The 14,544-nt window shown below is 35.3% G+C and overlaps 1 protein-coding gene across 1 annotated transcript in view; it reads right to left on the reverse strand.

Annotated features, from left to right (window-relative positions):
* Window positions 1–163: 163 nt before the first annotated feature.
* Window positions 164–14,544, reverse strand: part of ITFG1 (integrin alpha FG-GAP repeat containing 1) — a 68,276-nt gene continuing 53,895 nt past the window's right edge. The window contains exons 13-16 of the mRNA XM_054389670.1: window positions 6,298–6,422; window positions 5,401–5,483; window positions 3,812–3,929; window positions 164–498 (exon numbers count right to left, since the gene is read on the reverse strand). Of these exons, the coding sequence (XP_054245645.1) occupies window positions 439–498; window positions 3,812–3,929; window positions 5,401–5,483; window positions 6,298–6,422 (386 nt within the window). The 3' untranslated portion in view covers window positions 164–438. The remainder of the gene's footprint in view (window positions 499–3,811; window positions 3,930–5,400; window positions 5,484–6,297; window positions 6,423–14,544) is intronic.

Below are 14,544 nucleotides of genomic sequence, written 5' to 3' on the forward strand. Positions count from 1 at the left end.
CAATAAATTGTTCAAGCTTAATTTTCAGAAATGAAGGTTATTTTGCAGGAATGTGTAAATGAGAAGACAATTCAAGTGGTGCAAAGTATTCTGCTAGCTAAAATGCTGAATTTTATTTACACAGTTTTCTATCATAAATTACTGAAGAATTGGTAGCACATAAACAATGGTACACATCATTTGATCCCTTTACCATGAAAAAAAAATTTACACTTTTGTTAAATAAAGACCAAATGCAGTATTATATACACTCTGGTAACTGACAGGCTTTGTGAAACATTCAGGTCTAATTTTAATACTTTCCCAATAAATACTAAATAATGCAACATTTACAGACAGCATACCAACAGGACTTTCACGGTAATCATTTTACAAATCGGAATTTAGTATTTCAATTAAGCAAACGAGTAGCAGCTCCTTCATAAATATCAAGGCATGTCACATAGCATCAAAATGGAACCGATGAGCCTCCTGTCGCTTCTCTCTGTCATCTGCTTTCTGAAAAACAATAAAGAACCATTTTATGGTATCTAGAGCAATACTGTTACAGAAATGCATTGTCAAATGTCTGAGGATCGTTGATTATTTTCCAGTTACTCATTTGACAAAAGGAAAAAGCTTAGTAAATTGTGTCAGTTTGAAATAGGAATTATCTACTCAAAATTGGTTTCTGCTGTTAATGCTCAGCTGTTTTAATATTTATGACCTGATTTTTGAAGGACTATTAAAAAAAAAAAAAAATCAAAGAATGGTTCCTACTCTGCATTTATTAGTCTCTGTTATAAATACAAGATTAAACTGTTGTCTACATTACTTAAAATGAGATTCTTGTGAAAAAAATTTGTTAAATACAAATTTTGACAAAGGTGGAAGTTCAACCAACAATTAACAGCACCAAGTAGGCTAAAAATATTCTGCGTTTTTGTTCGTATGACAAAAGTGTGAGGTAGGATGCACTTCCCTGCTTATTTATGCAGAGTGGTTTGGGTGGCGCTGGATAAAAGTAGCATATTTAAATTGTACCTATAAGCCACGTAGTATCTAAAAACATGTCCTCTCCCACAAGCCTCCTCTTGTGCTCTAGAGCAGTAAGAGTATGAAAGCACTTATTAAAGGATTTTTGAGCATGGAGAACTTTTCTAGAAAACAGTGTTTTTGTTGTGACAACAGCATGCATAAATCTTAGCATAAGAGAATGCAGCAAACCAAACTGAAATGCTCTTTCGCTTGCTTAGATGTAACTTACTTCTTTTTTTTCATAAATAAAGAAAAGCCCTTACAGCCCATACAAAGTATGCTGTTGTGTGGACAGTCAGATTTGTATCGCAGTTGATAAATATACATGACAATTTTGGTAAAAAATGGTGCATGTGTTCTGCCATTAAAGTTTGTAATTTGCTTTGAATTCAGGCTAAAGATTTCATCATCACACAATGTTTATGTATGATAGCAGCTTCATTGGATTAAGTATGGATCTCACTGCATTTTGTGGCAGCAGCAGAGATGTTAAGTTTAAGATGTATCACCCTGGCTTTTTGGTGGGGGCTTTATCAATGTCAGTAGTATTTTGAATGTCAAAAACAGGGTGGGAAGAAGGGATTTGGCATACTCTTTCCTACATTGAAATGCTTATCACATTGTACAAAAATTTATACTCTCACTCCAAAAGCAATTTCCACTCCATTTCTTGTACGCTTCCTGAAAAAATTACTACTTTAAATTTGACAGTAACTGATACTCTGATGAATCCATCAAAACTTCTCTAGTAGCATTATCATCAATATGTAGTGTTCACATGATTAGCCTCAAGACCACAGAGCAAGTTAAATAAAGAATGAGAATAGAGGAATATCTAGGTCCTTAGCTAATGTAGCAGACTGTATTTGTTGTAAAATGAATAGTGGTGTAAATTTTTCCTGTATTTCTCTTTCATTTGTTGTATCAAAACTGAAAACTAGTACCTGAGATTGAAAAGTAAGTTTGTGGTGGTTGTTTTTTTTTTTTTTTTTTAATGTAATGGCAGACCAACATACTATCCCTAAATCTTACAGTTATTTAAACAATACTTGGCTGGCAGATGAGTATGTAAGAACTATTATAGACAAAGGGCTGCTCTTACTACGTATCTGCAGAGGTCAAAATACATGGTTTATTTTAACTGTTGAATAAAGCTCTGCAGCTTACTGGCAGATATATCCTCCAGGGAAAAAGAAGAGACTGTAACTGTCAGTACATTTGCCCTTCTTTTCTTTGCTATAGGTACTCTAGAGATCTGTAAGGGAAAACAGCATTTAGACAGAATAGTATTTTTATGAAAGGATTACTGAAAGAGGCAGTAAACCAAGAACAAGCTTAAGAACAAGGAACTTTGGAGTTCAACTCCCAGTCATGTCAGTGATGCTTAATACAGTCTTGGTCAAGATCCTTACTTATTCTGGACCTCAAACATTTCTTCTAAAAATGAAGAAGGCAAAAATCAATAGTATGGCATTGAAAAATTACAGGGATTAACAAATATTTATACAGTAGTCTGAAAATACAGTTTATTTAAATATTTGTGCCTATTTTGAGCAAGATGCAGTGGCTGGAAATGAGTCTAACATAACCAAGACACCACTTAATTCACATGTGGTACCAGGGTTTAAAATGGCTCAGAAGGCACTCAGCTCCGGGCTGAGTGCTTCTTTACATTACAATACATGAATTATTATATGATAAATTGTTTTAAATGCTGGCAAAACCCCCTCCATTTCTGCGGATTGAATTATACATAGTCAGCCCTTCCCCAACTCAAAGTCGAAGTTTTTTCTGCCTCTCTTGTTGCTTAAAGCTTGTTGGAAATGGAGTTAAACCCAGCCAATGCAAAGTCCTAGCCTGCAGTTGGCAATGGTTTCCTACTACAGTAGGACATGCTAAGGACAGTTATCAAAACACCTGTATTTCTTTGCTTTGTGCATTTTATTTCTAACTTTGCCATTATTTGAAGACTGTATTTAATATTTTGAAGAGTGAAGACTGACAGAGAACTAACGTTTAAATATGAAGCATGCGCAAAGCCTATCTGAATGCTTACCAGGGTCATTTTATTTCCACAAGCACAAAATAAACAGTTTTACCATGTCAAAATGTGCAGTAATTTTATTTGACAGCTAAGATTATGGTTTGGGTACGCAGTAGCATTTATTGGCAATCCTGCCTCTTGGGTATGATTGTGAACTGAGCATAGTTAAGAAAAATTGGAACACATTTCTTTTGTGACATGAAAGGCCCCTTTCAAAATGCTTCCTGAAATCAATAGATTTCTATACACTGCATCTATAATTGAGACAAAGCAGCCAGTATGCACACGATGGACTCCCTATACAGTCCTGAATGCTAATGTCAGTGCAATCAGCAAAGACAGATACAGAATAACAGAGACATTTTCCTTATTTTTAGATTACCACCAGAACTGAAGATAAGTAAACTGGGTTTATGTTTCATTTTCTGAAACAGTACTCCTTAAAATTCTTAGATAGGGAAAAAAACCTATCTCATTTAGTTGGGAATAATAGGTGTAATGGTAAAAGCTTATCTATGTTGCTCTTCATTTCATTTTTTAGGTATCTTAGAGCTTAAATAAAAACAATGCCAATTTCTTAACCTTGGAGTAAATACTGAATTATTAACAAAACACCTTTTGTGTCAGAAATTCTACTGTAGTTTGATTTTGAGTATGCTACTCAAAAAAGCCAGCGTACAAGACTATAAAATATCAGGAAGTATTAAATAGTATAGAGAACATAGAAAAATCTAGTTAAACTAAGTTTACCTTTTCTTGCCAGTGTAATATGCCAATTATCGCCAGGATGAAAACGCAGACACCAATTAAGGCTATAGCTGTTAATAGCACAATGTTACTTGGGGTCAGATACAGCTTGGCACTCCAACTATACAAAAGAAGAAAATTCAAGGAAACATTAGGAAGCAGAAAACAGCTTTAACTTATAAAGATGAAAAGAACCTCCTGGTGTAAGACAGGCAAACCTGGTCTACAGAAACTAGTGGCTATACTTAGAGACTGAAGCTTAATGGCATTTACTTGGAATGATATGACTTAATTCAATGATTTCCAGGCAATGCTATCTCTAAATTCAGTTTCTGTTTAACTTTCCAGCAATGCTATGGATATCCTCAGGGACTGACTTCTGTCTCATTACGAGATTTATCTCCTGCCTCTGCCCAGGACAAAGAAAACTGTGTAAGAAAACTTTCCATAAAACTGCCTGGGTCTTGGGGAGATGGAGAAGCAGTGTGAAATAAGACTCTGAGACCATTTCCTCCCACATCAGAAAATTCTCTTGGACTGGCTCATGGGGGGCAGTTGCTTAGGCATCTCTCAGACTGAAACTTCCCCAAGGACAACTGCAGCTGTAGGCAACATAGCCAGTTAATTATGACAGCAAAATGCTAGAGAGCAACAAAATGAAGCACTTTAAGGGCTTCTGGAAGAACTGCTTGAATGTTGTGGGGTCCTAAGTCTCAGTTAACACCATTTTTGTACTATAGGCTTCTTATCATGGGAAAGCTGTCAGCAGGAGACTGTGTTAAGGCAGCACTGAGGCTTCTCAGGAGACAACAAATCTATTTAAAATAATAAATTTAAGAAGTTTTTATTATGAAATCTGATTTCTTCTGGAAATTCTATCTTCTGCTGTTCTACAGTGCCTATAAACTTACTCTATAGGAAAAAAAATAGTTAAAGGATAAGACAACAGAAGAATTTTTGCATATAATGCATACCTTTAAATACCTCAAGACTATAACTAAGTTTTCTTCATCTGGCAAATATTATTCCTGTGGTTGTTAATTAGCAACTCAATCAGCACAACACTTCTCAACTGTTATTTGTCCTATAGTAAAATTAGCTGATGTCAGAATAATTTCTGGACAATAAATGCAACTGACCTCACTAGTAGATCAAGCAGCAAAAAGCAGCTGGAGTACATGACTAATGTTTTCTCTAATAGCAAAGAGAAACATGTTCACTTTCTGGGATAAACATTGTAATTGCAAGGTGAATTCCATGTTCAAGCTCTTGTGTAATTCACCTTTACTTAAAGGAAAACATTTGTACCTGTGGCAACAGATACCGTGTTCAGAAGGACAACAACTAGACAGGAATTGCAACTTTGATGAAACAAAAATGCTTGCTTTTGATTGTCTGTAGGCACTAATTTTCTGTGTAAGTATTCTGCCTAGTCACAGAGGCAACTATATTTACAGAACTAAGCCTACCACTATTGTTCTGTTTACTTTCCATACAAGTGATTATTTTTGAACCTGCATATATGATAATGTGTAATTTAAAGCGTGTAATAATGTAATTTTATGAAGTGCAAATCAAAATGCTGATGTTACCTTCGAGGAACATTATGAGGATAGGGAATGACTATAAGCTGAGAGTTTGGTATGATAGCTGTCCATTCTTGCTTTCTTATGGACTGAAAGAAAAAACAAAGACTGTCAGTTCCTCACAAATTAAAATACGTAACAGCAAAGAAAGTTTCTGCTCAAACATATAAAAAGAAAAAAAAATTTGCAGGCTTTAAATTTTAAATATTAGGGATTATTCCCCCACATTTGTATAATCCTTTTATTCTGAGTGCTCCAAATTGCTTTAAAAAAAAACCTCAAATGCAGTAAAAAGCAAAATAACTACTGCTGACATGAAACACAGCATGTGCTTAAGAAGTACAAAGCCACAACATAATAGAGGAAGAAGAAAAGCACCAATTCTACAAGGAAGGCAGGCAAAGTAATTATCCAAATCAGAATTTGGCCACTAGGCTAATTTCAATATCTCACTTGAAAAAGTAGTAACATTGGATCTTTAAAGACTCAGAATGGTCTGACTTTTTAAGTTTTAATTTGAAGATTAGATAATCATGTTAATCACCATCTCTGATACAGGTAACCCCCATGAATCCTAGGAAATTCTTGCAGCTGAAACTATAGTAATTGGACTACTATGTCTAATGTACATTTATCATATACATAAGCTCTATATTCCTGTGATAACATTTATAGACAACTTAGTCATCTTTTGGTCTTAGTGTTAGCTTCACAGCTTAGACACACCCCAAAATCCACAACATACAAGGTTCTTTTTGACAAACTTTTCTCTATTCAATCTTATTTCTTTGATATTCCTGCTTCACGGCAGGTGGAAGCATCCCTAGTGGTATTTGCATCCACACTCTACTAGGAAAAGTAATACTGTAAATATTAGTTTGACAATCTTAAATCTCAACTAACCTTTTCTCCTAAAGGACGAGGAATGCCAACATACAAGTGGTCAAGGAAATTAGCACTGCGTCCCAAGCCTAGCACATTGTATGGCAACTGGAGAGCAAAATGTGCTGACTGGCTAAGCTGTCCAGCTGAAATAAAATTAGAAAAGAAGCCCAAGTAGGTATTTTGGGAAAAAAAAACCCCAAACCAAACAAAAACAATAAACAAAACAACCCCAAACCCACCAATTTTCTACACAAATACACATTTCTAAGTCAGCAATACAAATGTTTACAAAATTTTAACCAATCGCATAATAATTTGATTCTTAAAGGCTCAGTCCTTCCATCTCCAAATTACTTGTGGGCACTTGAAGAATAGCTTAAACACTTTAGTATTCTAAGTAAGACTATGCTTTTGAGTAGCATCTCTGTGTTAAACTGAATCTCTACTGTTTGTTATAAATTGAGAAGAAATCAGCTATCCTACTTTATTTTGATATAAGTAGTGCCAAGTCTTCAATCCCATTCATTAACAAGCTCAGATTCAAAACATGAAGGTTCACTTTAATTCTTATTATTGCTAACCAGTTACTGGTTTTCCTTGTGCCACAAAATCAGTTCGGTAATTTCTCATGAACAAAATATCAAATAATAAATTGATTTAATGAAAACAGGTTTACAACTGTTGCAAGTTAGGCCCTAGTGAGAGCATGTAATTGTGAATAATTAAAAGGAGACTGCAAGGAAAAAAAATACATTGTTTCCTGAAAAGGCAGCAGGACCAGAGACAAGTGTTGCAGCTATCGACACTGGTTAAATTCACTAACATCCCATTTCTGGAGTATCTGATAATGCAATTTAAATTAAAAAAAAATTGTAATCTTTTAATTTCCATCAAATTGCTTCATATCCTATGTAGAGTCTCAATTTATTCTCTAGAAAATCTCTTAGTAAACGATCTGGTTGCATGGCAGGAATGATGTCAGCACCTCCTAGGCACCACAGTGAATCCAGCCCTTCACCAAATGATGAGTTCATGGGATACTTGACAACCTCAAGTACGCTAATGTGATCAGTAGAAACAGTTTTTCACAACAGTATGATGCAGTCATTTTTTAATTATCAGATGTTTTTCTGCTTTGACACTTGCCAGATTATGCCTGAAATTGGAAATTACAAGTTAAGTGGCAGAACCTAACAATGTGAATTAAAGAACATGAGTTCACATTTTGCAATGATTTTACAGCCAATTTCTACCTCTCCACACCTTTTTTCCAAGGCTGGATGTATCTTGCTTCAGACAAAAGCAAACTGTCCCACCAGTTGCACTGTGTCTTGTACAGTTGCAGTGAACAGAGAGGGGAGGGAATCCTGAACTACAACCACTAGAACTTCTTTGGCAAAGCCAAACATCCTTTCAAGTAAGAAAGAGAAACACAAACTCACATTCTTGGCTCCTGGAGATAGCCTAGAAGTGCATTTGCCACTACACAGCAGCATTTATGAAGACATGACACTACTTTCAGAAGCAGCTCTTGAACTTTTGTCCTCTTCTGGGGAACAGAGTACTTTGTATATTGAATAATGATAATTTTGAACCCCTAATCAAGACAATGTTTATTAAATGGTTCTGTTTTTCTGAACCTCCCCACCCTTCACCAGCTTTTTAGGAGGAAGCTTGCCATACGCTATCAAGCATTTTTGAAACAGACCTGTTTAATCATCAGGTAAATATCCTGTATTATTGCAGTTCTAGAGCTCTAATAACTTTTTCTTTTAAAAGGCAAGATACATGTCAACTAAATAAACTTAGGTAAGATCTGAAAAATCAGCTTGATGCAGTTATCCTTTTAAGATAAAAGGTTATTAGTAAAATAAACAGTAACAGCCTTTTAAATAATAGGCATATTTTGCACCTTTTCCCCATGAAGAAACATGTAACAAGCAAGCAGACGTATAATTGTTTAAACAGATTTGTACTTTCAGTCCTCTCTTGAGGGCAAGGTGTACTGTATACATTGTTAGGTGAATTCCTAGACTATGGAATCTGTAGAAGAAAGCAGTATCTGCGTAGCTTTTCTCTTTAAGAAAGGGGATTTTTTTCCAGTAAGCTAACAGTATAAGACATGAGTTTTGAGCCTGTCCCTGCTTTGTCACTGAATTCTTGAATTGCATGATTTTGAATAAATTGCTCACTCTCTTAGGTCTCAATTTCTAAACCTAAAAGTTAAGTAATTCTCAAATTAGCATGATATATCTGAAGGCATGGGTTACCTATATAAAAGTGGCAAGGAACAAAGACAGGTTTAGTAAATTTGACAGTTACAAAACCAAACATGCTCTAAGATAATAACCATCTTTAAAATTTTCACTAATTCTGAAAGACTTCTCCCAAAAGAACAAGGTAGTGCTGTAGCATTTAACACTGAAGTTTTTCAGAACAACTTCTCAATTAAATATTTAGGGCTGTAACAGAGATCTTCCTTTTTTCTTTCATCACACAGATGAAATGAATGTCAACTAAATTAAAGGAAATAAAAGACCATGTCATACACTGTGTGCAGTCATCCTTAAAGAGGTTAGAGAGTCAGATACTGCAGCTACAATTCTTAAAAGCACTGAAAATTTTCCTGGCTACTAATACTGGTTCTTATGCCTACTAAGATAAGGATAATGAAATCAGGATGTAAATAGATTCTTTGCAAAGGTCAAAGGAATGTTTTCTTCTACACAGCTGGCAGAAAATGTGCACATACCCTTTTCTATTTGCCTTTAAAACTGGGAGATATTAGCAAAGCAGGATGATAGCACATGGAAGGTTCTAGTTTACTTCAAGATGACTACAGATATGAGATCTTTGAGACTATATCTTGCTTTAGTCCCCCTCTATCACAAATTCTACAAAATTTTAATGGTTACTCAAATGTTTCATTTTGAACTGCAAACAAGTAATTAAGAATGACAAACGTTCATCTGAGAAACAAAAACCCTGATCAAAGATTAAAAGTAAAAAGAGAAATCACAGAGAGTACTGTCAACAGTTTACTGGCATATTTGAAGTTCTCAGTCACTGGTAATTAAATTGCTTATGAGAATCTCTCAAATATTTAATTTAAATAGCAACTCTAGCTATTTATCTGGTTGTATAACTACTGTAAACAGTCTTCTGCTTGTTCCAAGAAGATTTGAAAAAAAAAATTCCTCTTCAAGAAGGAAAGTGGGATTTATTTCTTGTACTAGGATTGTTCTTTAAACTTTTGGAAGTCTATGCAAGCAAGATAAAGAGAAAAAAAAGCTGGCTGTTGCTTCACAATTTTGTGTCATCAGTAGATCTACTATAAATGCTTTCTATTGTTTCCTTAAACAGAGCTGATAATAAGTGATACTGGATTTATGAACAGTCTAGTTAAACCTACATAAATAGATTCACAATACTGATATTGTTCAGTTAGTTTAAATAAGCTTATTTTGTGGAATAATAGAGCAGAACACAGACAATTACTCACAGAGTTGAAAGACTAATGGAAACTCAGATGTCATACTTGTGGTCTCTTTTTTTAAACTCTCTTCTTGACAAAATATCATTAGCATTACATTAAAGTCATTCGGATTAATTCAAAATACAGTAATAATATTTAGGCTTTCAAAACGCCCCCAAATTCAATAAGACAAGATTGAATAGCTAAATGTATTTTAATGAATAAAAATGTTATGTCATTATTTCTTCCAGTTGGTCTATTTGCAAAATGATGCATTTATCAGAACCTTTAAGAGATTCACCAAAAGTGTAACTGAAGATATTGGGTGAAGTATCAATCGACTTGTCAAAAATCCCCCAAATCTAACTGAGTTAGAAAATACAACAAGGAATTACTCTGGTTTAGACATACATTCTTTGTTGACAATGCAGGCAGCTTTTCTGGTAGAAACCCATTTTATTGTGTAGAACAGTCGCAGCCTATAACCTCTTAGACCTGCACCTAAATTCTTCTGTACCATCATCTACGCCAATGCTAAGGTCTGCACACAAATTACTGTGTTTATTTTTAATGGACGAGATACACATATGCATCCTAGAAAAATGGAAAATTACATAAAAAAACCAAAACCAACCACCAACCAACCGAAACAAAACCAACCACAAAACCCCAAAAAGACACAAACCAGGCAGAAGCTGGATGACTTGATGCATAGCTGTGAACAACACACATGCCACAGCTAGAATGAGACAAAAGCAGGTCAGGACTTAGGTAACATGTCAGGGGGAATGTCATGTCTGTCACTTAAGCTGCACAGTTGAAGCACTATGGTGATAGTCACTTTACAGTCATTATCAGTATTCTGTGTTCTACACCCAAGTGCTTCCCCATCTTTTGAAGCTGGCAGCTCCTTATTTTATTTGAAAATATGCCATATGGCATCCCTTACTGCAAAAGAAAGGGAAAATATAATTGATAGTAATGAAACGCCTGTGTAATAAGCATAAGAATATACAAAGCAAGCTTTCAGAAAGCAACAAAACCCCAAAAACTCCTAACTTGAAAGCTTTTCAGAAAGTTGGAGGCTTTGATTTTCTTGGCTTTAGTTGAAAGCTTTACTTCACTTTTTTTTAGTAGTCTTTGGAGTTGTGAGTCACTGGTTGGAAAAATGCTGTGGAGAAAAAACTTTTTGTACTTAAAATTATGTAGTGGTTACTTCAGTTTTTCTAAGGGCTGAGGATGTCTCCCTCTTCTGACTTAGCTGTTTGCCTCTTTTCATTAGTCCACACAATAGGAGACTCTGGATGAACACAGTACACAACTTTGCCTCACAACCTTTTCTGCAATAACTTTTTCAGAAGCTCCAGAAATAACCAGGGCAAGTGGGTTAGAAAGTACACACTTGCAACAATACCTATTACTTGCAGTGCTGCCAACACTTGTGATATTTCTGAAAGCCCCAACTCCAAATCTGATGCATTTATATACAAGATTTCATTAAGAGTGACCTTATACCATAAAATTATAGAAATAAAACTAGAAACTCTTAAAAAAAAAAAGAGTAACAAACAGAACATTTAAAAAAATCAAGCAACAAAATTATCACATTGCTGATATTCCAGCTCTTTGCATAGGGAAAGTTGTCTAATTGGTATTGCCTATGTATTTGAAGTTTGGTAATACTGCATGCAATGTCACAAGTTCAAATACATTTTGTACATATATAAAAAAAAGATAGAAAAACATACTGGCAGAGTATTCCAACCTACAGCCACCAGAAAAATCCCTCTTAACAGAATCCAGCTATTCAATTATTAAATTATTCCAGCTTGCTCCAAGAATACACTTTTCTCTCTGTGGAGTAGAACTCTGTGTAATGAATCTTGCAATGTCAAATGGCTACTGAAATTCAACTTAATCCAATTCAGTTAAACAGCATGGGAAAATGCAACAGCAGAGAAGAGTAAGCAGATTTCAAAAAAACAAAAGGGCATGACTCAACAGCATGTGAAAGGTCATTCTGCCACAGAAGGTTTACAACAAAACAAAGCAAAATCAGCAAAATGAAGAGGTCTGAAATGAGAATTGCGAAGGCTCTCAGTCCATACAGCTGCTTCAACAAATTGTGACTTGATCCATATGAGCAATTAATCCAGTAGTATATTATAAGGCTTATGTATGATATTGATCTTTGAGTAAACCTTAAACATTTGTTGTTTTTTTGTTCCTGTCCCACAGAAACAATACTTGTTAGACAAACTGCAACTATGACCCTATTTATTTCAAATTCTGCCAGTGTCTTTTTACTTTAAGAAAGAAAATTAACACTTTGTAGCTCAAGCTGAAATATGGAAGATACTGTTCCATTTTAAGTGGAAGTGAAAACATGAGACCATACATCAACCTGAAGCTCCAGCCAGCATGCATAATCACAAGGATTCTTCTGCTACATACAACATCTCGTACATCAAAATAATTTTGGGTATGCCAGAAGAACATGTCCTTGCTCCATAGGCCTCCTTATCACAAAAATGGCAAGAAGGGGCTGCGAGTGTTTTTGCCTCAGCTCTCTAGCTAGTGAGTGCACTAAGGAGTCAGCTGCTATGCTTACGGCAATGCATAGCTATTGGTATTATCCTTCTGGCAGCCTGCCTGCAGACAAGCCAGGCTTTAAGGCCAGGAATTTCTAAGGAGAAGGTACCTGAGGGTTCAGATGTTATACAGAAGATGGAGAACACAGGCTGGCAGACAGAAAAACTGCATTCCAGTGAAAGTGGAAGGAGCGTCAGAAGTAAAAACGGTAAAAAGATGCTGATGGTTTAAGGCAGCCCGATGCTCAATAGTGTGAAGTCGCTAGAGGACCACTGAGTCATTTGATTTGTTTAGCCCTTGACCAGGCAATACTGTAATAATAGATTTGAATGTCTGTCTTGTGCTGGTGCTACAGTATGAAGCCATCCTTGTGCAGCTCCTGAAAACATTTCTGTCAATTCACAGCTACTCCATATTAAAGTATCTGATCTTATTGATGTTTTGCGTCCACGACAACATTGCTTCTACGAAATATCAGTTTGTGCTACTGGTAATGAAGTGAAACCAGGCATATCAAGCAGGCAGCCTTCTCAAGAAAATGCAAAGGATCATTACCAGGACCCACCTCAGTTTGCAAAAATTACATGCCTGCATTGTAGCCATGGTCTGAACTGTTAACAGACAGAGCCCTAGAGATGCAATCTGCAATAATCTAACTGGCATCAGTCATTAAGCAAAATTCTATTCAAATCCAAAGAGATTTGGTAGGGCCACTATTTCATGATGAACAATGACTTTTTTTTTTTTAGGATGGATGCTGAAGATGAAAAACAAAATGAAACCTCAAAAAAAAAAAAAAAAACCAACAAAGCCCAACAGCTTGCATTTGGATAGCTTTACTAATTAATCTTAAGTATCCTCCTCTCACTCCAAGCACAGATTTGATTCACTCTGTGGTCAACTTTGGCTATTGTACCCTAGTTATTATACTCTAGTTTATGCTATACATTGCTGCTTACAGGATTCAGGTGAAAAACATTGCGTCAGAGTAATATTAGCAATTTCTTCAAAGTAAGTTAGAGCCTGGAAATGCAGATGCAAAACTGAAAATTCAGGCTGACACTTATACTTAACTGCGAGCTCTCCTTAAAAATGACAACTCCAGAAGAAATGAAGAGTGAAGATGATAGATTGCAGGAAACTGATCAGAAAGCATGACTTAAATCTGAGTTTGCATACTTCTCCCAAATTGACACCTGGACGTGATCTGATCTCAAGCATAAAATTCCTTAAATATTTGAAGATGTTGTTGCAATGGAATTTCCTCTCAGTGGTTAACATCTTCAGAGACCTTCTCTCTTTAACAACACAGTTGTAATACCCAGTACTTCTCAATTCTAATGCTCATTTTTGGAAATTGGTATTCCTTGCAGCTAATTTAACAGTATTTCTTGTTGTAAGATTACAAGTGAATTGAGCAGTGTGAAAGTATAAGCACAGAGTATGCACTAATTATTATTCTGCTATCTTTTAAGAACATACTGGAATGTTAATAGGAGAGAGAATAATTCTAACAATGTTTTTAAAAAACCCTCATAATTATGCAAATTTCCTGCACTTAAGGCTTGGCAGATCAAAGCACCTTAAAATGAATTAGATAAGGACAGCTGTACGTGCCTTTTTATTTTACTCTTTGCATGGAAATTGCATACATGAAAGATACCTAATTTAGAACTAAGGACCTGCAAAATTACTAAGATCAGAAGCAGAAGAGTGGACATTTCTTCAAGTACTGTAGGATTTACTTTTAGCCCAGGGCTGGAAGAATAACTTAAGTTGACTGGACAGTTGGGTTTCAGTGGTCCAGCCACCACCCTACTAAGACCAGTAAAGAGAACAGAAATTATCAGCTGACTTGGGGGATAAAACAAACACAAACAAAACCCCAAACAACAAACCACCACACAAAAAAGTAGTGGTGAGCATAGTTCCTTTTTTGTAATGAAAACAAGGTTGTTAATTCATATATTTTAAAAATAATTGATCTTTCCCAAGAAGTAATGATTCAAAACTAATCAGATTTCTCTAATTATTGCTTTCATATAATTAAAAGCTTCAGATATGGATTGTTCCATGATGTTCCATTCTTCCACAAAGCTGATGAAAATTAGTTTTAAAATAGTATATTGATGCCTATATTTTTAAAAGCTTAATGTGGAAAAGATGTTTTGTGGGTTTATATAAGGCCCAAAAATGCC

This window comes from Indicator indicator, chromosome 19, assembly GCF_027791375.1.
Source record: "Indicator indicator isolate 239-I01 chromosome 19, UM_Iind_1.1, whole genome shotgun sequence".
Taxonomy (NCBI): domain Eukaryota; kingdom Metazoa; phylum Chordata; class Aves; order Piciformes; family Indicatoridae; genus Indicator; species Indicator indicator.